The 27,071-nt window shown below is 38.0% G+C and overlaps 1 protein-coding gene across 1 annotated transcript in view; it reads right to left on the bottom strand.

Annotated features, from left to right (window-relative positions):
* Window positions 1–731: 731 nt before the first annotated feature.
* FAM19A2 (family with sequence similarity 19 member A2, C-C motif chemokine like) overlaps window positions 732–27,071 on the bottom strand; it is a 448,103-nt gene continuing 421,763 nt past the window's right edge. The window contains exon 5 of the mRNA XM_023764235.1: window positions 732–932. Within this exon, the coding sequence (XP_023620003.1) occupies window positions 732–932 (201 nt within the window). The remainder of the gene's footprint in view (window positions 933–27,071) is intronic.

The following is a 27,071-nucleotide window of genomic DNA, read 5'->3' as shown; positions in this document are numbered from 1 at the left end:
CAAGAGACAGTCTTCTAAAATGAGATCGAAAGAACAGTGTTAAAATGTAATAAATGTAAATGAATAATTTTCAAGCTAAGAAATCAGAAACCCACATGCATCCCTGGCAATTTTTGAAACTGAAGGCTACCTAACTCAATACTTGACTGCTCACTGCTGATTTCTGTGAAGGAAAAAAGTAAACATGAAAAGGAAAGAAAACAGCCCACTTAAAAAAAAAGAAAGAAAGGAAGAGTGCCCTAGAGGTATAAAATAGTATACAATGAAAATGGTAATTCAGTTCTAACTACTACCTATTTAACTGACAGAGAGCTGCAATAGTGTGTTAGCCTTGGGGAAACATGTCAGCTAGTCTATACATTCTTAGGTGATTGATGTATTCAGATAAGTATTACTTGCCAACAATAATTATTATCAATGGATATATTTTTCCATTCCTTTAACAAAAGCAACTTTAAGATGTTAAAACATGTAGGCTTTCAGAGCTCCAAGATTAGGATACAAATAAAATGATCTCAGTCCACACCATGCCAGAGAAGTTTGCAAAGGAAATGTCACTAAAGCCATATACAGTCCCACTAGCCACTGAACACAGGACCAGACCCAGGAACACATCCATGACAGAAGGCCAGTGCATTTGGGAGACTTTCAGGAACAAGAAAAGCAGTCACATTTGGAGCCAGGAGCCCAAAATGCGAGTGTCTCTGACATCGCCCGGAAACGCCAACTCTTCAGATGACGACTTCAAATTCTTTTAGGAAGTGCAATTTTACAAGTTGAACACAGTTCAAATCTGATGAACTCTTCATGACACAGAAGTTCATGTCTGACTTTTTTAAAGTCTTGATTTCAAGAAGATGCTGATTACGAGCCATAAAATCCCTTGGAAACAAGAGTCTGGAGTGCCTCTTCGGAGCAGTATAAAAATCTTCCTGCAAGACCACCAGAGAAATTAAGTTCTGTGCATATGTTCAATGTAATCAGCCTTGAGGGTCGTTTGATTTATTCTTAGTTAGTGGGTTACCTACAAAGGAAGAAGAAAATATAATAATTTCATCAAATAGCTATAATCTTAAATCCCCAAAGACAATTTAGTATTAGAAGTTAAAATATCATTCAACATGCTGGGATGTGCTCTATGAAATTGTTGAATTTTAAAAGACTACCACATTCAGGTGTTCCCAGCTTATTAAAAGTTACACCTATATTTTTTCCCTTTATCATTTCACAATATTTCTAGAACCACTTGCAGAATTATCTAAATGACTTCAACTGTGACCAGGAAACTCTTAACAGGTGATGCTATCCCTCTCAGACCCAAAGAATGAGTCAGGAATTCCTGTTCTTTGCACAGGTTTGGAGGACATGATCCAAAGACCATAAACACATCATCCCAGCCCTTGGGAATGGACTCCATAAAATCTATTCTTGAAATAGATTAAAAATTGAGTGCTTATTTGACTTAAATTATATATCAGGAAAATTAATTATTCATGAAGGTGTTCGGAATTGCCTAACAGTCCTTTTCTAGCAATGGTTGTAACAAAAATGGAATTCTTAAAAATTATTCTGGATACTTTGATTTCATTCCAATTAGTGACATAGTTATTTCTCCTTTCATAAAACATTTACAGAATGGCTACTTTTCTTTTGCTTTGTTTGTGTTGTGTTTTTAATCAACTATGAAAAAGAGAAACTCGAACAAACAAAAAAATAAAGCTTCCTCTAGATCAGCGGTTCTCAACCTGTGGGTCTCGACCCCTTTGGCGGTCAAACGACCCTTTCACAGGGGTCGCCTAAGACCATCCTGCATATCAGATATTTACATTATGATTCATAACAGTAGCAACATTACAGTTATGAAGTAGCAACAAAAATAATTTTATGGTTGGGTCACAACATGAGGAACTGTATTTAAAGGGCCAGAAGGTTGAGAACCACTGCTCTAGATTTTGTTCTACCAGAGCTAGTCTCAAATTATACCACAAAAGGGAGGTGTAAAATTCACAAATTCCTTTGTGTCTCTGTGGTGGGCCCTCATTCTCATGGAAGGAGCCTCTGCCTGTACATTTGAAAGTCCTTACTCCCGTGCACAGAGGAACTCTGGGAGGAAGTGAACTTGGGATGGGAGGTTACAAACACGTAGGTAAAGGGCCCCCTGACCTCTAGAGATTCTAGGAGCAGGGGAGCAGGTAGGGCAGCAGCTCACTATCAGTTTGCCATTCAGTGCTCAGGTGCTGTGCATGGCTTCCATTTTGAGTGTCAGTGTAAGAAGAACATGGGATGGGAATACAGTGGGGCCTTGACTTACGAGTGTCCCGACTAACGAGTTTTTCGAGATACGAGCCGTCTCTCGGCCAATTTTTTGCTTTGAGTTGCGAGCTAAAATTCGGGTTACGAGCCAGCTTCAGATACTCCACCGTTAGTTGGCGCAGCGAACGTCACAGTGAACGCCACAACATCAGCCCAGCATCACGTGTCTCACTCGTTCACTTTTGATTTGACATACGAGTAATTTGAGTTATGAGCTCCGTCACGGAACGAATTTAAGTCGTAAGTCAAGGCCCCACTGTAGGACTATTTCCATGGACATTGTGCCACAGACCACTAGTGGAGATCACTGATGAGTGTGAAAAATATGAACATTTTATTATTACAAACTTTCTTGCTAAACATTAATTCAACAAATCTTTCATTTCCATAGGCTGAAAAAGATCCACCTGCCTCTTCTGAAAGTTCTTAGTAGGAAAAATTATGAAGCATAATATAAGATCATATTTCTAAAACGAGTGGTTGGAATGACAGGAAAAGAGAGGAAGTGATACAGAGTGGGAGTGGAAAAGATTGCGAGAGAACAAATGGCTTAGCCTCAGCAGGGACACAGCATAGGCAACTGGAGGGATGTGGTGTCATGACTGTGAAAGTCAGGGCATGTCCTCTTGAGCCACTTCAAGCCCAGTTCCTAAGTCATCTATTGGTGGGTGTGATAGGTGCATTCTTCATTCCAAGCTAAGCTGAGTTCTTCATTCTGCTGCTTTATGTAAATCTCAGGAGTGATTCCCTCAACTAATTATATTTTAAAGCTTTGTTTTCAAATAATTTTAAAAATAGGCATCCAACTCGACAGTACAATACACAGGCTTATGTACCTAGAACAAATTTCTTCTCTATCTCGGTAGAGAAAATACATATGTATACATGCAAACATATAAACACATATAATTAATTATACAATCCTACCATCAGGAATATCATAAGCATATATTCTCATTACACTCAGTTTTTATCAGCTAAAATAATTGCTAGAAAACCAAAATGTCAACCTGGCTAAGAGAAGTAATTATTGAAATAAGCATGGATTGAAACATAATTAAGGTAATTTTTTCACACTCTAATTGTATAAAATATTCTTTGTTTATTAATCCTAAATATATTCTAGCATGTTTTATGTGGTGAAGAGTAGGGCATAAGTTGTTTCTAATATCAGATGAAAGTGGACAATTGTTTTAGACTGGATTTTGATCAGAAGGTCATGTGGTTCAGCATTCTGGATTTCAGTCAGTGTGGCAGTAATACTGTTCACACTGGATGTGTCATGCAACCTCTGGGAGCTCAGTTTTTCCATATGTAAAAGGTGGGGGGGGGGCGGTCCTGTTAACCTCACAGGGTGCTGTGAGGATCAAATATTATGTTATGAAAACACCCAGCTTTGAAGACTGAAGTACTATAAAAACAAAAGTTTTAGAGTTTTGTTTTGTTTTTTTAACTGCATACATTTTTAACAAGAGAGCCACTAAAAGTAGAATGAAAGAATCACACTAACAAGTCAGAGGATTAATTTAGGGAATTCAAACAAAGACTAAGTAATAACTTGCCCTTTTCAATGTAGTTATAAATACAAATGTATTTACCCTCCCTGACAACCTCCAGATTTTGTAGCAAATGAAATGGCAAAACCAAAGATTTTAAAAATTACAGAAGTCTAGAGGCCTGGTGCACGAATTCTTCCACCAGTGGGGTCCCTTGTCCTGGCCTGCGGGATCAGGCTGAAACTGAAACTGGCTTTCCGACATCCCCCAAGGGGTCCTAAATTGTGAGAGGGAGCAGGTCAGGCTGAGGGACCCCATCTGTGCACGATCAGGGCCAGGGAGGGATGTGGGAGTTTGGCCAGCTGGGGAGGGACCACAGGAGGGCTCCAGAGCATGTCTGGCCCATCTGGCTCAGTCCTGATATGAGAAGCCAGAAGCCAGCAGCAAGCTAACCAACCAGTCGGAGCATCTTCCCCCTGGTGGTCAGTGCAGGTCATAGCAACTGGTCAACCGGTCGACTGCCCCCTGGTGGTCGGTACATGTCATAGCAAGCAGTTGAGCGGCCTTAGCATATCATTAGCATATTACACTTTGATTGGTTGAACGGCCGACCAGGCAACCGGACACTTAGCATATTAGGCTTTTATTATATAGGATGCTTCTGAATATAGGTACATTATCACCAGTTTTCATCACCTAATATGTAAGATCCAAATAACATCCTATATAATAAAAGGCTAATATGCAAATCAACTGAATGGCTGAACGACCAGTTACTATGATGTGCACTGACCATTACGCCCAATCCCTAGTGCAGCCCCTGGTCGGGCTCAGAGCAGGGCTGATTGGGGAGTTGGGGCGCTGCCCCCTGTCATGCACAGAGCAGGGCGGATTGGGAGGTTGTGATGCCACCATCAGTCACGCTCAGGGTAGGGCTGATTGGGGGGTTGGGGCACCGCCCCCTGTCACACTCAAGGCAGGGTCAATGGGGAGGTTGCGGCGCCACCCCCTGTGATGCACAGAGCAGGGCCAATCAGGGGGTTGGGGCACTGCCCCCCCCCCCGTCACGCACAGAGCAGGGCTGATCAGGGGGTTGGGACGCCACACCCTGTCACACACAGAGCCGCAGGGCGATCAGGGGGTTTGGGCGCTGCACCCTGTCATGCTGATCTGGTGCCAGGAGGCCTCGCGGCTCCGCTGATCCCGGTGCTGGGAGGCATATTACCCTTTTACTATATAGGATAGAGGCCTGGGGGGCAGCTGGTTTGCCCTGAAGGGTGTCCTGGATCAGGGTGGGGGTCCCCACTGGGGTGCCTGGCCAGCCTGGATGAGGGGATGATGGCTGTTTGCAGCTGGTCACACACCCTTCAGGGTGGGGGTCCCCACTGGGGTGCCTGGCCAGTCTGGGTGAGGGGCTGAGGGCTGCTTTCAGGCTGGCGGTTTTGACTGCTTTCAGGCTGGCGGGAAGCTCCCAACCGCTCCTTTTTTTCTTTTTTTTTTTTTCTTCTGGGCCAGCTTTAGCTCTGGCTCTAGCTCTGAGGCTTCCGCTGCTGGTTTGTTTGCCGTTCTATAATCGAAACAATGTATAACTTCAGCTCTGAGATCCCAGCCGGCTATATTTGTTAGAATGTTTCAAACTGCCAGCTCAGAGGCCTGCAAGTCAGGCGGGGAACGTTGGAGTCAGCAGTCACTGGAGCAAGGAAGCCTCATGTTCGCTTCCAACTGCCTGGCTGCCGGCCGCCATCTTGGCTGACAGTTAATTTGCATAAGGATACGCTGATTAGCCAATCAGAAGGGTAGCGGTCGTACGCCAATTACCATTTTTCTCTTTTATTAGTGTAGATGCTTCTGAATATAGGTACATTATCACCAGTTTTCATCACCTAATATGTAAGATCCAAATAACATCCTATATAATAAAAGGCTAATATGCAAATCAACTGAATGGCTGAACGACCAGTTACTATGATGTGCACTGACCATTACGGGGCAGACGCTCAATGCAGGAGCTGCCCCCTGGTGGTCAGTGTGCTCCCACAGGGGGAGCGTCGCTCAGCCAGAAGCCAGGCTCAAGGCTGGCCAGTGAGCCTCTCCTGCCTCTGTGGTAGCACTAAGGATGTCTGACTGCTGGCTTAGGCCCGCTCCCCAAGGGGGCTCCTGAACTCTGAGAGGGCACAGGCCGGGCTGAGGAACACCCTCCCCGCCCACCTCTGAATGCATGGATTTCCTGCACCAGGCCTCTAGTTTTAAAATAAAATTACTGTCTAAAATTAGTACACATAAATATAGCCTTTTTCTGATCTATATACTCATTGAATAAGTCAGTGGTTCTCAACCTTCCTAATGCCGCGACCCTTTAATACAGTTCCTCATGTTGTGGTGACCCCCAACCATAAAATTATTTTCATTACTACTTCATAACTGTAATTTTGCTACTGTTATAAATCGTAATGTAAATATCTGATATGGAGAATGTATTTTCATTGTTACAAATTGAAAATAATTAAATCATAGTGATTAATCACCAAAACAATATGAAATTATATATGTGTTTTCCGATGGTCTTAGGCGACCCCTGTGAAAGGGTCGTTCGACCCCCAAAGGGGTTGCGACCCATAGGTTGAGAACCGCTGGAATAAGTCTAAGGGACTTAAGTTTAATTCTGACATGTCAGTTGGGCAAAACCAATGTCATTTTACCTTTTGTAGACTACAAACTGGCACTTCCTGTTATTGGAGAGTTGCTTGAGCAATATTAATCCAATCCAACATTTAATTTTTTTTCATTTAAAAGTAATTTTTAATACACTAAATTAAGTATTGCTTTATTTTTAGAACTTAAATATTAACCTCTTTTCATTTAAGCTGTATCTTTTGCAAGAGGCCAAATTTTAAAAGTTGTACCTTCTAAGGAGGATTTTCAGCAAGTTTTCAGTAACTAAAAGCATGATGTTGTAATAAAGGCAGTTTTACAGGAGAGAAAATAGCATTGGCTGCCATGAATACACTGTCTTCTGGTTCTGAGGGCAATAGACATAAAATACTGCAGAGGAGAGAAATGGTCCTACAATTATGGTTGTGCCTGGAGCTTCATGCACTATAATCACTATCTCAGTAAATTTGCCTTTTCAAAGGCAATAGTTTACACAGCTGTTCTTATTTATGTAAATGTTATTTGTGTGTGTGCTGCCCACCAATCAATTCATTAAGTGAATCTACTTAGCTGCTGAACAGGTACAAAATGCAATAATGATAATAATAATAACATTAATAAAATAATAACAGCTTTCCTAGTCACAAGCAGAAAGTTATCTTGGTAATGATTCACGAGAGTGAAGAAGCTAATCTGCTAACATTTTTTTTAAAGCACTAATTCTTTAAGATGAGAGTGTCTGTTTATCTCCCAGTCCAACAAATCTATTATAGGGCCCTGATTAGATTTCTCAAAAATGTATGATAAAATGATGTCTTTTAATTTTACACAAAATTTATACTAAAATCACCAATTGAAATTGAGGAAAAAAAACAGGTATACGGCATATTTGAAATCAAGTGAAGTCAACTATTTTATATACCTCTCATTTTATATTTTGAAGATTAAGAAATATCCTCTTGACTATCTTCAAGTTAAGATAAACTAGAAAGTCTCAAAAGGAAGAATATTCAATAACCTATTCTGTTCCCATGTGTAAAAGATGCTTTTAAAATCATTACATTTATGGAGTCTAATTATCCGCCCCCCCCTCCCCCCGGCGTTCAAGTCATGCTGACTAGGTTATCAAGGGGAGACAACATATTATGGTGAGAGTCTTAGTGTGGGCTCTGTAGCAAATCGCCTGAGATCTGATCTCTGCCTTATATAACTTTCTAACATTGTGGGGTTGAATAAATTAAACTTCCTGTGCCTTAGTCTCCCATGTGTAATATGGGAAGGATATTATCAGCCCCTATAACTTTGCTACTTTGATTAAATCAGGTTGTTCCTGCAAAGTGTCTGTCCAGCTAAACGCTTTTTAAATATTAAGAGGTAGTAATTGCCAAAGAAAGACACAGAAGATGGATACATATTGGAGGGGGCATTACTTCTTATTTCTCTACAAATATTGACTTGCTCAATTAGAGTTAATTTTCTGTGTCTTATAGTAACTGATCTTGCAATTTTTTTTTCATATTCTTGTCACTCATAAAACTATTATATCTTGAATGAAGCACCACTCTTTTGGAGAACTTTGGGGGAGAGATAATCTTTTCAGAAAAGGTGATACAGATCAGTGGTTAAAAAGGATGTATCTCAAAGTTAAGCTAAGCTCAGTTCTGATAACTCAGGACATGACCTTGAGTAAAACAGGTATATTAATATCTATGTCACAGAGGTGTATGAGCTGAGAAGTTAATAGGTCAAGTGTTTAGAACGGTTCTAGGCACACAATAAGCATAGCAAGTGGTAACGATTATTCATATGCATACGTTCCTAGAAATCTGAATACACTGAATTCCTAGTTCTTGCCCCTAATTACTTCTGAGCATACGTTATTAGTCTTCACAGACACATAATTCCATTCTTTTTCATTCTCTGCCTTTCCAAGAGGCCAGCTACCATCAGACTTTGCATGCAGGACAAATATTTAGGAAATTAGCACTGCACTCTAACTACTTAGGCTTAAAAAATAAATAGGGTATAATGATGCCAAAACAAAATGAAGATTTGTACATTTATTTATTCATTATTGATGGTTCCTCTGATATTGTTTTTCTTTGATGTTTTGAACCTCAGTCATTCAGTTCGTCAGTTTACATAAAACTGAAATCACTGCCAAATTGCCACAGCATCAATGTGAATGTTATATCATATTAACTAAATTCACAAAATAATATGTTCTCTTCTTCAGTATGATCATTAAAATCTTATTATGAGAAACTCCTGAATAATTTTTACATTCCTGTGACTGTAAAATGAACCCTATATACACAATAGTAGAAGACAATGCATTTTGAACATTACAAGTCAATTTCGTTTTTTAAAAAGCTAAATTTTCACTAGGATACCCAAGTTATTAGGGAAACATTTACTTTTGGATTGATGAACATTATTTATTTAAGCAATTGGAAGGCAAGAAATATGTGGGTGGCAGGTTTAAATGCAGTGCATGTCCAATCTTTCTAGTACAGCCCCTTAGTAATATCACAAATAGGCACCATTTCAAACTAACATTCCAGTAAATAAATGCAACTTACTCGATAAAGTAAAAGGAAGAATAGAATATCTTCATCATCCTAAATGCTGATTTGAATGCATATTTCCTTGTGTGGAATATAATTGCTGCTTCACTGCAAATGTATTTTTTAATGTAGCTTTTACAAGTACATGAATTAAGCTCTCACTTCACTTCTGTCTACTAAATGTGCAATTAAAACATAATTACTCTGCAGTAGCAGGTTTTCTCATTAAGTTAGAGAAAATCTGCCATTGAGCTGGTCATAACTGTACATGAATGCTCTTGTCCCATCTTAAAGCACCTTATACAGAGAGGTATTACAAAATGAAAGACACCTGTCAGTCCGGGATAATCATTCGATAGCAAGCTGACCAGGCGGTTTTTAGGTACAAATGAAGTTAAGTCAATGACGTATGAATTGCCTTCATAAATATACCACCTATACAAAAAAATAAGCCTACAATTGCCTTTCAGGGTGATATGGTGATTCCAACAGCCTTGAAAGCTGTTGCATTTTCATACCACAATTTAATTTTCCTTCCTAAGAATGGCTAGTGCTGAAATGGTCTGATCATTTATTTTAACATTTGAGGCACCAAAGGTTATCTGTTTCATACTTCAGCTAGAGTCAGCATTTCCACTGAATGACCTTGTTATCTGTTCTATAAATTCTTTAAAAATTTAGCAACCTTGAGTGATTGGGATGAAAGTCATTTCCAACAACAGAGAGCCTTTCGGTAGCTAACTGACTACATTTAGGTGTAGCTCCATGTGGAAGCAGAAAATGGCATACAGTCCTCCTAGATTTCTGCAGAGAACCAGAACACCACACATAACTGAGGAGAGAGAGGAGGCCTTATTCTGATAAGAGTTTTATACCAGCATTACAACATGCTAGTAGTTTTAGAAATTTGAACAAGTCACTTCATCTCTGAATCTCCAGGGTCCATACCTTCCAGGAGAGTCCATTGGATTCAGGGAGCTTCTAATTCCCTTCTATCCCCAAACGACTATGACCTTTCTTAAGAAGGACTAATTCCACATGGGATAAAACTTCATCCTGATTCCCTAAGTTCATCAGTGGTATAACCTTTATGTAGACTTCTTTTTTCTAAAAAGCCTACTCATTAAATTAGAATGCAGAACTAGTCAACAGCTGTCAATGGCTTTCAGCTTCCAATGCTGTGCACATGGAGATCTTGACTGGAAATGAATCTTTCAAACAGATGGACCTGCACTGTTTCTTGGAACTTTGAAAGCTGTACAGTGCGCCCGCCATGAACTCTTCTACGTGACTCATGAAAACAGATGACTGTTTGCACAGCCACTTATGCACATTCATCCACTCAGAGGCAGATCAACTGCTCCTCTCTGGATGACAGTCACTGTTAGCAAAACATTTCCCGACTGCAATTCTGGTGGCTAATAAATGTCTTTGGGACAGTAAGGAGACTTAAAACTTTCCTGCCTCTCCTTCCCCAGACCCCCATCATGCACTTTAGTTTAGGCAGGTCAAACATGACCCCCAAATTAAGATAACTTTGAAAGACAGCAATATAATGGGACTCAGTTATGTTTCCTTCAGAGATATCAAAAAGCCCTTAATATGGGAAAATTATTATTTTGAATGCTTGGAGGAAGTCTGAATAGATTTTTTTAAAAGATATTATTCCATACAGCAGCACAGTTCACACATTTTTAGACAGTTGATATTTTGAATTCAATTAAAATGTATTTTACCTGCTAGATTTGATAGCAGGTTTATTTTTTTTAGAATCACCTCTCATTTGTTAAGGTGTAATTTGAACTGATAGTTTTTTTCCACTTTGTCATTAAGGCTTAATTTAAAAGTTAAAATCTGCTAGAGTATCACACTTCTCAAGAATTTCAGCCTCACTACATCTGAGGGCTAGTAGAAATAAGCAGTAACAAGTATGCTTAAAAGCAGGATTTCAGTACAGTGAAATTTTGGGAGAAGAAGGGCAGAAACTTAAGAAATTCATTTTAGCAACCTAGAGATGACTAAGAGAGCAACGTTTTCTCTTATCCTCCTGATTCGTTTGAGTTAGAAATACAAGTGGTTCCTAGTAATAGCATTTCTTTACGATACATGACTGAATAAAGAATATGTTGTTGTCACTTTGAGAATTTGAGAAAGACAAAGCTAGTACCATGCCTGAAGTAGCACATCCTCTCTCATCACCATGCCTATCTTTTCCCATAAAATGAAGTTTAGAGATGAGAGATGTCTGAAAAAACTTCCCTTTCTGCAAGTTGCTAAACTAAATTCATTTCTGAAGAACAGGGAAGCATCTAGATAGTGACATTTACTGGTAATATGTTGGTGCTTTTACTTTTTCTCCTTTCTATTTCCCAGATATACAGTGTTCCTCTCTGGATTTTGTTTGTTTGTTTATTTGTTTGATTGTTTGTTTGTTTGTTTTTAATAATGCTCAAGCCCTAGCTGGTTTGACTCAGTGGATAGCACGTTGGCCTAAGGACTGAAGGGTCTTGGGTTCAATTCCGGTCAAGGGCACATGCCCAGATTGCAGGCTCGATCCCCAGTGGGGTGTGTGCAAGAGGCAGCTGATCAATGATTCTCTCTCATCATTGATGTTTTTTTCTCTCTCTCCCTCTCCCTTCCTCTCTGAATAAAACTATATTTAAAAATAATAATAATAATGGGTCAAAATTCAGTAGTCACGAATTCCCAAAGTTGATCAAAATATGAATCTTTAACTCTAGCTATTTCTAATTGCTTAGATGCTGGTCTGAGATAGCTGATTCAATTATAGGGCCATTTAAATATAGAAAGTATGGACCATTAGGTAAGGCACAATCATCATTTGGTATATGGCAACTCAGTGAAAGCCTGATGGCTCAATACTTTTCATGCTAATTTACAAATTAATAGGCAGATTGAACACTGACAGGGGTCCACGAATACAACCAGGGTTTTGTATTATCCATTGTGTCAACTGGGGGGGCTACTGTAGGTGGTAATAGTAGGTTCACAATAATGATAAATTGGCTATTTGTGGCAAATTTATTCAATTTGTGGGTATCATAGTTCAAAGACTGATGCTCCTTTCTTTTAATAAAGATAATTCGATGCCTTTCTTCACTGACCACAGAGGCAGATCTTTGCCTTCTGTTCCCTAAAGCTGTATGGAGTTCATCTTTCCTCTGCAATCAGGGGCCTCTGGAATGCTAATGGGAACTATAAGAAAGAGTTGGTTGCAGTTAATCCTGTAACACAATGTACACACCTGCTGCTCTGTGAGAAATAAACCAAGGTGAGAGCTCATTTCTGGAGTTGTTTTGAATCTTTACTCCTCAAGGAAACTTCTGTCCCTTCCTTAGAGTCCGACCAACATTAGGATTCACCACACTAGTGCTCCATGGTGGAGCCAGAATATTTTGAGTGTGGATATTAAAAAATTGTCATCAGGCACAGCAGAAACCTTCTCTTTCTACTCCTCCATTCGAACTTGAAGAGTTTTACACGTTTGCCTAAGGAACAAACACATGTCAGGTACTCCACTGTTCAACGGGTTATTACAGGAAGCAAACCTGGGAGAAAGGGAACATTCAACAGCAAGACAATAATTTCCTTTACCTCCATAGAAGCTCAGAACAGCAATAGTTTTGTATCTCTCCTAGAGGATTATAAACTCTTAGAACATTTTTTATTTCAGAGAAACACATACCCATAAATGGGACCTAAAATAAACAGGTGTTATAAGAAACCGATACAAGGATAGTAAGCATTTCTTGTGAGTATTTTGGACAGCATTCCGCACAAACTTAAGAAAATGTTCATTAAGATCAAGGGAGAACGTATGTAGAAAACAACAGACAATCATTTTAACATAAAAGGGTAGAATAATTGTAGAAACAATATTATGTAGTAGTATTCAGCTTGAATTCAAAGACTTAATACTTGCAATCTTAACTGTTCATAGGCTTGTCTGAGCATCCATGTCTACAGTCATTTCTAATTTGGTAAAGTATGAACCTTACTCATACACACTTTAATGCTGATAAGTATGGCGGAGTAATATGTCCAATGTATGGGTCTAGCACCCATGGGCATTCTCATCTCAAGCCATCTTTTTTGTTCTCTGCACATCATTTGTGTAATCCTCATTAATGGTCAGAATGGGATCCATGACTTTTTCAGTTGTAACTTATGTTATTTTATAGGTATAGACTTTCAAAAGTTATAGTTCTTTTTTATATTCTTTTATTGATTTCAGAGAGGAAGGGAGAGTTATAAATATCAAGGATGGGAGAGAATCATTGATCAGCTGCTTCCTGCACACCCCTTACTGGGGATCGAGCCCGCAGCAACCCGGGCATGTGCCTTGATGGGAATTGAACCTGGGACCCTTCAGTCCACAGGCTGACGCTCTATCCACCGAGCCAATCCAGCTAGGGCAAAAGTTTTATTTCTAATTTCTCTTTCCAAAAGTATTCCAGATATTACATAAAGCATATACTATTTTAATTTCAAATATTTGGATAATTTAATATTATTCAATATTAGTCAGTATTATTCAATAATCATATGGAGGAGTGGCTAGTAATTTAGAATCAGATAACAGAGGGTTTTGGTAATATAAATCATTTCTTACATAAATTTATTATATAAACTTGAGAGATCAGGGTAGTTAAAACTAATCTATAATAATAAAAGCGTAATATGCAAATCAACCAAACGGCTGAACAGCTGAACGACTGTCCAGACGACCTTCAGGATGACCTTCCGGATGAGGCTGGAGCTGCGAGGGCCAAGGCAGCTGGGGCTGCAAAGCCTATTCTTGCACGAATTTCATGCATCAGGCCTCTAGTCATACTGTAAAAAACTATTTCCCAATTTTGAAAAAAATTTGAGTCTTTTAGCACTAAGAACAGACTCCCTTTTCCCTATTACTGCTAACTTGGCCTCTCCCTCCCTAACCATAAAATGTAAGACTAAAATTATGGTGTGAAAAAGAGCAGAAATTTTCGCTCTGGTCACTGCATTTACTTGACTTTATGCATTTATATTAGAGCTAATGCAGTCATAACATGGGTCAGTGTCATGACTTGCCATGGAAGCATGTGACTGAAGACAAAAGATGGAGGTGGAGAAAATGTAGAGGAGCTTAATATCCTTGAGAAAAAGCATGGAGCAGAACGAGAATATACTGCTTAACATTTCTAGTTCTCCATTTTCTTCACGTTGTTCAAAAATGTGGAAAGTCTTATTGTTTTTTAATTTCATATACCCACTGAATATTTTCAGCATGATAATATAAATGCCCATATGTTTTATTTCTAATCAGCTTCTAGACCCTAGTCATTTTTTAATTCTCTTCCCAACTCTCTGTCTGGCTGTTACTCTCTCAATCAAGGCCTTTATTTCATCTGGTTTGCACAGTTGCAATAACCTCCTAATTTGTCTTCTGATTTGTCTTGTTCATTGCAGCCCTCTTCCTCTTTGCCACCATTATCCTGAAAACAAAAAGCTATAATAGTTTCCTGTTACAGAAAGAGATGTAAATTCTTGTTGGTGATCTAGAAGGTCCTTCACAATTAGAACTCAACCCACCCAGGTTCATCTCTCCATCTCCCGAAGCCCCTCAGAGACACATAAGCACAATCCAGCCATACCTAACTAATTCTTGTAGGCCTTCATATGCCCATTCATATCTCCTTATCCTTGTGTACATTTTACCTTTGTCTGAAATATTCTTCTTCCAAACATTAGAGTATTTAGATAGTTATCACTTCATGTTTCATTAGCCTTTGTGATTTATCTAGTCAACACTTTGTCCATACTTCTATTATAAGACATATCTTGTCCATACTTCTATTATAAGACATATCTTGTCCATACTTCTATTATAAGACATATTTTGTCATATTATGCTAATTTATTAACCTATTTGTTTCTTCCACTAAACTAGAATATATTGGGAAAAGATGATATTAGCATATTTTAATATTAATTATTTTTATTATTTTTTATTGTATTACAGATGTCCCTTATCCCCCACCCCCTTGGCCCCTGACCCAACCATGCCCCTGTGCTAAGCAGCATTCCAGGCCCTTAAATGATGACTAATATTTATTTAATAAAAGATTGAAACAATGAATGGATGGATGGAGGAACAAATAAATGAGTATAAGGGGAGAATGATAATTAATTTCAGAAGAAGAAAAACAAAAGTTACTATCTGGATTCTCCATGAATAGCAAGGGGAATGATTAAGTGACCCAAAAGGTCAGTGCCACCATTTTCAATTCTTTAAGGATTATTCCCGATTCTGTGATTTCAGAATTTTAAAATTATAGATATGCATGGGTCCTGACATCAGCTGCACACTTACACCTTAGATATTTAAATTTATTCTCATTTGGAAAAGGTCTGATTTTTTAAAACAAAATTAATTTATGAAAATCATAATGCAAGAAGATAATAGCATTCTGTGATGATTTAATTGGTATTAGACTAACCACTGGGGATGTGGAAAATGTCCAAATAGATACAGCAAGGTTGATTATGGCATATTCATTACAGTTAGTATTTCACAGAGAAATTTATCCTAATTTTTTTTAAAATGCAGTTTTCTCTTGAGTAATTTTAATACTGCTGCTTAACACTGTCAGGAAATTTTTCTCATGAAATGTTCCATTGTGACAATTATCCTACACCCAAGTATTACATGCTCACTTGACATCAGGTATGGCGGTGCATCTGAAGTACCAAATTCCTTATAATGGAACAAACAAATACCTCCATGACTGCTTCACCCAAAATACTATTGTGCATGCAATCTCTCTCCCTCTCCCATGCATGCCTATATTTAATTATATATTCTATATTTAAGTTCAGGATGCCTGGATGCTCTCCCTCCCCCCAGATTTTATTTTTCAAGTATAGAGGCTGGCATTTCAAAAGACAAAGAGAAGTCAATTTTTGCTTAGCAAAATGCAGCAGACTGCATTTTCTAGCCTAGATAAGACTGTCAAAGGCAGTTGATCCTCCTGTTGCTCATGGAACCTGGAACCTTCCTCACCCTTCCTTTGCTTCCGCCTCTCAGATATTAATTGCCGGCACCAGTAGACTACTTAGTGCACATCCACATTCTCTTATCGCTCTCAGAATTATTCTGTGAGGCTGTCCCTGTTTGCTATTTACCGTTACGAGTCTTTGTTTCTAATTGCTATTATCTCCTGGCAGTTAAACGGAAGCTCTGATGAATTAAGTGAAGCTTTTCAAGGATGCATATAAGCAATAGGTGATAGTTTGCACTGAGGTCCCCGATTTGGGGCTTCAAACCTAGTGAAATAGGTCCTGCATATCTGTTATGTCATTCATTCACTTGACTAATATTTACTGAGCACATATGAAATGTCAGGTGCTTTCCTAAGTATGGGGGGGGGGAACCATTGTCCTTGAGAAACTGACCATCAGCCAAAGACACAATATAGTAACATTTTAAAGTATGTTAGCCCTTGCAAAGAGAAAAATATAGCCAAATGGAAGAGAGCGAATTTTGAGGCAGGGATGTACAGTTTTAGTTAGCATAGACAGGGAAGACTTGCTAATAAAGTGAGACTTCACTGAAAGCCTGTAAGAGATAAGAGAGCCAATCCAGCTGCTAGCTGGGTACTTCACGCAGAGGGAATACATAGCCTGTGCAAATGACCTGAGACAAAAAAAGTAAGGAGGGTAGTGTGGTGGCAGTGAAGTAAGCAAGGGGGACAGTATAGAAGATGAGGTCACAAAGGCTCATTCAATCATCTATTTCTTTCTGTGTGTTTTTCAACAAATGTTATTTTTTTTGCTATTTTACTTATTGAGGATACCCAGTGGGAAAAGCAGATATGATCCTTGTTGTCAGTATTGTACACTAAGGGGAACTACGTGGTGGTCACCAGAAATAACATGGCTTCATACCTTCCTCCTTTCAAAAGCCTTGTTCCCGGAAGTTGGAACTGGGTAGAGCCCAAACGGACAGGAGAGAACACAATGGCTTCTTTGTATAAGCCCTGGAAGCCACTGTTCTTTCCATTCCAACAGCGAGGAATTGCAAAGTTTTAGGAAAGGAGAGGCGTGTGTGTGTGTGTGTGTGTGTGTGTATGTGTGTGTGTAAGTCTGGGTGTGAAATGATGGAAGATTTCTCTGGCAAATGTTTTCAGCTGACTGGTGGCAAAACATTCCTGAATGTGTGTCTTACATACACTTACACTCTAGCTAGATGGAGACATTCCTAATAGAAAACCAATCTCATATAAGAAGGTTGTGCATTCCTCCAACATAGCTTTTAGCTCTTCCTGTCTATGAGAAGTGTTTTAAAGGGATGTCCTCTCCCCAAACTAGTCAACTGTATGTGAGTTCAATTATGAGAAAAATACCACATCACCATTTTAGGGGATTCTGAAGGAAGAGGTGGAGAAGAATCTAAACTAATATCTGAAGCAGAGAATCTCTAAGGAGCTACCCCTGCCATGGCAAACTGGTTTGAAATGTGTAGCAGAGGGAAAACCAAAACTTATTTGGTCCATGTAGGCTTTTCCTATTCAAATGTTTATTCTCATAACCAGGAGGCTAGACTGCCTGGGTTTAATCCTAGATCCGATGCTTATTAGCTATGCAACTTTGGGCAACCTCTTCATTTCTCAGTCTCCTCATGTGTAAAATGAAGATAAACCTATTTCATAGAGCGATTGTGAGCATTAAGTGAACTAATATATATTAAGAGCTTATAATGATGCTTGACCGTAGAAAAACTTCGTAAAGTCACTTATCATGTGGTTTCTTCCTGAGGAAGTAAACCTTTTATCATTAGGAAGTGTTCTTCCTTAATAGTATATCAACTTTCTTTAGGTTAGTGTTTGCATGGTGTATCTTTTCCATTATTTTTTTATGTTCAGGTTTTTTTTTATAATTTTAGATTAGAACCTCTGTTAAATAGTATATACTTGTGTTTTGATCTTTTGATCCAGATTGACAATCTTTGTGTGTGCCTCATAATTGGATCATTTAGGCCATTTGCACTTGATATAATCACATTAGAAATTTGGGTTTAATCTACCAACTAAATTTTATTTTACTTGTTCTAGATTCCTATTTTCTTTCTTCTTTTGCCTTCTTTTGTGCTCCCTCTAACATTGACAACTGCCTCCATGGATTAAGGAACTCCCAAAACTAAACTAATATCTCTTAGTCTTCATTCTCCCCTAGATTCTGGAGCAATAACTCTTCAATTTCTTATTGACTTTTCAATGCCTCCACGTATGCCATCTTACATTTTGTTAAACTCTTCAGTTTCCTTAGCGGAAGGGGTAGAAAATAGGGCAGTTTGATGGTATTATTAAATATCCATTACCAAAAGTGGAAGTCAAGTTATATGGGTTAAGTTTTATTGATGAACTTGGTGTTGATTAGTCATTCACCAAATGTATGTAATATTTGAAATTTATCTTTGATATTCTACCAACATAGTACCTCTGTATTACAGCCATGTTGAGAGGGAGTCTTCTCTCCATACTAACCTTCACTTAATGATTAAAACAGAACTTCATTAGCAGTTACTTCTACGTGACTATATTGTCCAGTTCGCCTAGGAAAATCCTGATTTACACAATTTATTCTAACTTCCCATTAGATTTATCCTGAAATTATGTCCTACTATGGACAACAAATTATATCATCACCCACAGAGAGTGGTTACCTTCATTGTGGAAAATTTAATTTTTAGTAAATAATTCATAATGTTGAAATCTTACAGCTATGAATGAATGACTCTCTGAAACAAATATTTCAACTATTACGATAGTAAAAATTGAGCATTCCTTGAAGCATAAAAGATTTCTGAAGCTCATTCAGTCACATCAAGTTGCTAATCAATTTTTAAGGATAGCATTAAGGAAAGGTTTGTCGCTAAAGCACTGTAGTAACTTCAACTTTTCCAGGGCCAATCAGGGGGTTGAGGAGCTCCCCCCTGTCACGCACAGAGTAGGGCCAATAGGGGAGTTGGGGCACCGCCCCCTGTCACAGAGCAGGGCCTGTGGGTGGGGGGGAGTTGGGGCGCCACACCCTGTCACACACAGATCAGGGCTGATCAGGGGGTTGGGGCGCTGCCACTGTCACACTCAGGGCAGGGCCGATGGGCAGGTATCTCAAGTATAGGGTTCATTTTTTCTGGATTTCTTTTTGGTTATTTATATTATATTATAATGAACAATTCAATTCTGATGAAATTTTTCTAATGTTGCCTAAAATAGAAAAATAAAAATTACCTGTGAATTTCAATTTCCCCTAATTATTTTTACCATGAATAATTAAAAGTTGTATAAGAGGCAATATATCCTATATACACTGAATGTTCATCTACTGATGATGATGATGTTGATGATGATGATGAATAAAATGATGAATTTTAAGATTTTCTAAGAATCAGGCAGGCAAATAATTATAATAAATAGTTAAGAATGAGACCGGCATGGCTCAGTGGTTGAGCATTGACCTATGAATCAGCAGGTCATGATTCAATTCCCAGTCAGGGCACATGCCCAGGTTTAGGGCTTGATCCCTAGTAGAGAGTGTGTAGGAGGTAGCTGATCAATGATTCTCTCTCATCATTGATGTTTCTATCTCTCTCCCTCTTCCTTCCTTTCTGAAATCATATATAAATAGTTAAGAATTGGGGGTTAATAACATCATTCAGCCAAGGACTTATTCTGACTTGGCTATTTATTAACTGTGTGACCCTATTATTTCACTATTTAAAAAAACCAAAAACCTCAGTTTCCATCCTTATGTGATAAATCCATATCTCATCACACTACTGTGAAGATTAAATACAATCTTAGTGAGAATACAATAAATAGTAATTTTAAACACTTTCAAACAGTACTTTGAAATAAAAAATGTAAATATATGCTCTTAAGATTATTCTCATTATTACATCATTATTATAAAATATTAACTTTATATAAGGCATTAATTATAAATGTATTTCTGGCTCTTTGATACTATGATTGTCCATTTCCTGTGCAAAGACTGCTTTATTTTCAAAGATAGATCACTAGAATGTGATACATTATAAAAATGCTATATTCTGTACATAAGGTCTAACACAATTTTAAAAAATCTATAAGCAAAATACATATAATACACTTTGTTTGAAATGTACTAAGGTTAAAAAAATCATTTAGGTTTTATTTATTATTTCATAAATAGGAATTATTGGCTTCTGCTAATTGTATAATATCTATAAACACTTTTAGCATTGTGTTTTTGTGATTTAGTAAGAACATTAATGTTGTATTAGTAATAGAAAAATGTGCCAGGGTAGCTTAGCATTCCATAAAATAGTCCTTTAAATCTGTACCAACTACTCCAAGCTAACCTCATCTTAAATTGCTCTAGGCAAACAAATACAAAAAAAAAACCTTAAAATTAAAAAAATCTTCACAAACCTAGTACATAGACCCTAGCATAACATCCCTCCCTCTAAAGTTACCAAAACATTTCAACCATAAAAGGATACTTTTTGTGTGAGGATGTCTTTTAATTGTATCATTGAATATAGAAATATCAGTTGAGCAAATATCAACAATTACAATGATCAGAAAAAACTGCCTCCTTTACTATGTAGCTCTGATAAGTCCTCAAGGGATGTTGCTAAAAAAGCCAATGCCTGGTAGCTATAAAGGAGAAACTATTTTTGCTCCTACAAGATAAACCTGGGGAAAATGCCTTTGCAATGGATTAACATAACAGTTTCTATCTGGCCCATCTATGGGGGTAACCGAAATGACCCAGGTCCTGTGACCACTACAGACACACACGGAATCCATTTATTACATCTCTATGGTTTCTGTCTAGGGTGCATTTTTCTACCCAATCCAAAAGGGAATAGGTATAGATAGACCAACCTTTGAACTTGTGCTATCTCTTCATAGTCCTCATCTAAATATAAATGGAAGTCTTGTGATAACTCTACATTAGTGTTTATTTAACCAGACTGACTACTGTGGAATAACAATGTGCATGCTTGAATTCTGAGAAAGCCCATTTTATAAGCCTATTAAAAAACTTGCTTCATTTATGTATTTTACTTAACAAGGACATAAAGCATTTACATTTGGCCAGTAACTGTTAAGTGCTTCATAAATATTAACTTATTAAATTCATATAAGGAAACTATGTGGTAGGTATATTATTGTCCCAATCTCACAAATATGCAAACTGAGAAGCATAGATGTAACTTGCTGAAGGCTTCCAGCTAACAAGTAGCACAGTTGGGATGTTGCTCCAGAGACTGGCTTCTTAATCATTACACCATCCTTGAATATACACAACACAGCAGCCATTTTTCACTGAGGCAAATGGGACTCGCTGAAATAATGGATGGGTGGATGGATGGATGCTTCTGGCAATGTATCTATTGAGAGTGATTAAAGCAAAGCTAATAGAACCCTTGGAGTCATCCAGAGTCCTCAGCAATTTAGGAATTTTTTTTCCCTTGAAAAAGCCCTGCTAATTGCACATCGATTATTATTATTCCCCTCCCAAAGGAAAAGAATTCCTTGCTTGGGCTAACTAGCTAGGCACAGAGCTCGAAAATGTTGTTTTGTTCTGTTTGTTTTCTGTGACTTCAGTTCTTAGCTCTGTTGTATGTGCTATGACTAAAGAATGAGATTATTTTTTGGTGTAATAACAAGTGTGTTTTTTCCTTATAAAAAATGTATCCTGTAGGCATAGGTAGTTTAGGATGACAACTTTTTAAACTACTTGCCTGCTTTACATGTCATCTCAAAAGCTAGCCCTTTCCAAATGAACCTGGTAGAGATATAATAAGGGATATGTAACCTGAAGAGGTAGGTCAACTTGTGTCTGGACTTCCAGTGTAGATGAGATAAGAAAGTGTGTATCTGAAGTGGTATCTCTATTCAGCAGAAAATTTGTGAATGTGTTTGTCTGTGGATACCCAGATCCTGCCATAGTGGCAGGCATCGAATACATGTTTAATAAATGCTTAGCAAATTAATGGTTGAGATAATGATTTTGTTCTAACATGTCCTTTCACAGGTACAACATACAGAGTGAAAAAAAAAAAACTCGGAATTTTCACATGTAATTCCAAATTTACGTTGCATTAAAACACATCTCCTGGGCATATGGAAAGACTCCACTTCTGGAATCCCCTGCAGCTGGATGGGTATATCCGTAAGAGTTTCGACCAAGAATTATAGTCAGATTTTTTTGCTCTAGGACTGATCATATAACTGCTAGTGCAAAACCCTCCAAAATTATCTTTCTCTTTAACTACGGGGGGGGTGGGAGAGGGGGAGGAGGAGGGCAAAAGTAGATTTATAGCTGTAAGTATGTGAAACACAGAGTTTATTCTTGAATTATCATTCTCATAACCTGCATGTCTTTTTCCATATGAACAACTGGAAACCTATGTTTGCCCACACTGTATACCAGATCACATCCGCACTGAAGCCTTGAGTCTAAAATGAGGAAGACCCACAATTGGCAATCCAAGGCCACCTATGATGTTGATATAGTTGGAGTAAGACATAAACCTTCATTTTAAACTACTGAGATTAGATTGTTTCAATTTCTTTTTTTAAATTTGTGTTTAACCCAGGCTAATCCAGAGTCCATCCCATTAGATATGAATGGGAAAGTCTCCTGGGCAAAGACTGTATTCCTTGCATGCGTAGCCCCAGGGTTTAGTGGTATTCAATATGATTTTAATAACTGAAAAGAATATCTGTTTAATCTGTTTCAGAATATCATCAAAATGTAGTACAATATCTAAAATTTTAAGAAACAATCTAGAAACAGCATTAGAAGTTTCCAGAATTCACAGAAATTGCAAATCAAAATGCTTAACTTAGAAACCTGATCAGAAGGGGTTATTATGTGGGAGCCTACAATGGAGTAACTGAATTACGATTATAGATAAATGTACAGGCCTTCCACTAAGTACAAACAACAGTTGGCAATTGAAAGTCCTAGAGAAAAATTATTTAAGGCACTCTTTCCCCAATGAAAGCTGCCAATCCCTACAGAATGCTTTGTAAAAACTGCTGCCAGTGCCTTTTTAAAAGTATAGTTTACATATAATATCACATTCATTTCAAGTGTACAACATAGTGTAAGGTACATTTATATACCTTACAATGCGATCACCATGATAAGTTTAGTAACCATCTGTCACCATACAGAGTTATTAGGATAATATTGACTATATTCCCTGTGCTGTACATTACATCCCTGTGACTTATACTGGAATATGGTACCTCTTACTTATCTTCACCTTTCCCACTCATCCCTCCTCCCCTCCCCTCTGGCAACCATCAGTTAGTTCTCTGAATTTATGAGTCTATTTCTGTTTTAATTATTTATTTTGGGATCTTCAGATTTCACAAATAAGTAAAATCATGCAGTATTCCTGTCTTATTTCACCTAACATAATATAATTTACATCCATCCATTATTGTCGCAAATGTCAAGATTTTATTTTTTGTTATGGCTGAATAATATTCCATTGCAGTACAGTTTGAAATTGGGAGCATGATGCTTCCAGGTCTGTTCCTTTTTCTCAAGATTGCTTTGGCAATTTGGGTCATCTGTGTGTGCTTCTACAATTAGATGAAACAGTTCTCTCTCCCTGTCTTGAAGGGATGGTCTTGTGTAGGCGTGACTGGATGTGCATAGACTGGATGTGCTGGGTGATCTTGGCAGACTAACTGGAGCAGAAGTAGGTGTGTGTGGTGCCTGGTGGGCCAGCTGGGCAGGGCTGCAGCATACAATGGCTGAGGTGGCCCATGGCTTCAGGGAACCCTGGTGGGTTGGCGGGCTGGGACTGAAGTGGCTCCTGGCTGAGGAGGCCTGTGGCACTGAGCTCCAGAGGTGTCCTAGGAGGCTACTCACTGAGCCTGCAGTGGACACTGGTCAAGGTGGCTTGGGCACACTGTGGAGGTCTTGTAGTGTGGCTAGAGACCTTGGACTGAGCTCCCACCCATGCTATCTAGATGTAAGGGACATTTAAACAATGGCACTCACCAGCACTTATAAGCCCAGAGTTCCCACATTTCCCCACTCATTTGGCAGGTGCCATGGGGTTAGTAAATTGACTTTTATCACATATAGTGTAGGTGCCTCTTAAATCACTGTTTTATCACTGTGCTCAGAGCAGATGAGTCTGCCCATGCAAGCCTCTCAGTGATATATCTCCCTACTGCAAGCCAGTCCTGATGGGTGGGGTTTCTACAGTTACCACGTCTCCATCTTTTCTACCTTTATCTATGTGGTCTCTCTCTTATTTGTTGTGCAAAAACTGTTCAATAAACTCTCAGTTGTTCTTTGGGTGAAATTACTATATATATAGTAATTGGAGGAGGTAAGTCTAGGGTCATCCTATGTTACCAACTTTGACCCTCCTTCTACTACCAGTCTTTTATTTGGCTTCTAACTGTAGAAATGCCTTGGTTTTCTTTGATAGATTGAAATTTCTGACCTTTGTAATTGTAAATTAAAAATTATACATACGCACTGTTTTGACATTCACAGCACTTCTAAGAATAATACCTAAATAGTCATTATATTTGAAGAACATGTGATAATCATGACCCTATTAGTCAAAATTTTCTAAGAAAATATTGGAGAATATATCTAAAGTTTACATGGCACTTTGAATTTTTACACTTCTTAAGAAACAATACATTTAAGTGGAAAGAGTATAAACTTTAGAATCAGACAGATCTGTGTTAAAACTCTGCCACTTACTAATTGTATAGCTCTGGGAAGGTTACTTACACTGTTCAAACCTCTTTTTTCATCTGTACTAAAGAATAAGGTGACTTAAAATGCAAGTTATCATAACTCTTAGAAATATTTGTTTAGATCATCTAGCACAGTACCTGGCAAGAATTGGCATTAATAAAAACAAAGCTATTGGTATTATCAAAATTATTACTGTTGCTATCTTGATCTTCTATCTAGTTTTGGATACTGTTGAAAATGGTAAAATATCCAAGTGTTGTTAGTCAGGGTTCTCTAGAAAATAGAACCAATAGGACAGGGCCTTAAACTGTCAGGATGAAGCCCACCCATGTTATGGAGGGCAATCTGCATTATGCTAAGTCCACAGATTTAAAGTAAATCTCATCCAAAAGACACCCTCACAGAAACATCCAGAGTAATGTTTGACCAAATATTTAGACATGTGGCCCAGCCAAGTTGACACATCACACTAAGTAATATTTTGCCCTTGACTTTCTAAATACTGAATTCCTATATTTTATTTTCTGTGAATAAACAATGTTATTTTATAATTGAGCAACAGCTACAATACTTCTTGAAATTCTTTCTTGTAGTAGAACCTGAAACAGACACATTCTCATTGTGCCCATTTCTCTTATAAAACCTACAAAGAGGTAGTTGGCATTTGCTACCATATTGAATAAGAATTAGTCTTCATGATTGTTTACGGAACTCCCATTTTGTACTAGATAAGAAGAGAAAAGAAGGAAACTGTCCTGGAGACTCAAGCATCCCTATTCCAACCCAAAAGATTAGTGATATCATAGAAGGATAAAGAAAAACAAAACAAGAAATTGTCCATAAATAATCAGCAAGCCTCACACATAAGCACAGGGTGGTGGCATCGCAAATATTCTATTGTCTTAGCAAAATTCACCCAGAAGTGCTCTGGAAGAGCTGAGCATACGGTGTAAGTTTTCATAACGAGATGGAGTCGGTGTACATTTGTGGGGATGAAGCTGAGAAAACCACATTGCAGAAGAACTGCATAAGGCCTTGTGGGATCTTGACAAGCTGGGTAGACTTAACATCATTGCACAGCAATCACTAATGGCCATGCTGGGTGAAATAGAGAATTAAAAATTACCTGATCCATCTTGACAATGTCTTCATCTTTCTGTAATTTCTGTAACCTCAGACAGGCTAAACACTTAGTGAGGAGTTACTGGTACTGCCGAAAATACTTCTACCCTTAGAAGCACCAGTGAAAATATTTCTACCTTAGATGTTTTTACTAGTAGTCTATTGGTATGAACACTTCTCTTTCATGTTATGAATCTTTATCTTTACCTTTGATATCATAAGTGATGTGACACAATTTCACTGAATAGAGTCTCCTTAGACTATTACATAGGTGAAATGTATACTAGTATTTGTCAAAAGTTACTTTCAACAGCTATTATCATAAACTTTATTCACATGGGAATTTCCTAACTGCTGATATAAGAAATCCTCGAAAGTATATTGTGGAAGCAGATAGAGCACATCTTTATTATATATGCAGGGGGGCTCTCAACAAGTTGATTTCATTTGTGAAATTTAATATCAAACAATGGTTGACTGTCTGGCCAGACATTTGACTTTAGTAATCTCTCAAATCAATCATATGTTGTAATTGAAGTTGGAAGCTGAGATTTCTAATCATGATACCTGTTTAAATTTTTCTGACTGTCAACCAAAGTGTCTGTTGAGAATATTCAATTTTATTTCTTTCAAGATAGAATAAAAGCATCACAGTATATGAATCCTAGGAACAAGCTGACTAAATCAACTCTCCCCACAATTACTCAAGCAGCCCTTTCAAGGATAGAGTATTTTAAAGTTGCGAAGCAGAGATTGCATTCAATTATTTGCAAATATCCTTTGAAAATGAATTTGCACTGCCTTCCTTGGTATAACCTAGTCTGTGTCTCTGTCTCTCACTCCTAGTTTTCTTTTAACAGCACTAGAAAGAGAATAGGGGATGCAAAGTAAAGGTAAAATATGTTTGCCACCAGCAGAGAATAAGCAATAAAAGATAAAGGTAAATAGCCAACAGTAAGCAGAACATCAACAAAACAGCCCTTTATTGACTTTGGACTAATCCCACCATAAATCATGGGAAGCCAACATTGCTACTTAATAAGAGCAAAACACAATAATGCTGGACCACAGGAGCTAGAGGTACATTCAATAGCTAAATAATGCTCTTCTTTAATAGTTCAGT

The sequence above is a fragment of the Myotis lucifugus genome, unplaced genomic scaffold (genome assembly GCF_000147115.1).
Source record: "Myotis lucifugus unplaced genomic scaffold, Myoluc2.0 scaffold_323, whole genome shotgun sequence".
Classification (NCBI taxonomy): Eukaryota; Metazoa; Chordata; class Mammalia; order Chiroptera; family Vespertilionidae; genus Myotis; species Myotis lucifugus.
Note: the sequence above shows the minus strand (reverse complement) of the source record. Positions and strands in the feature narration are given on the sequence as shown.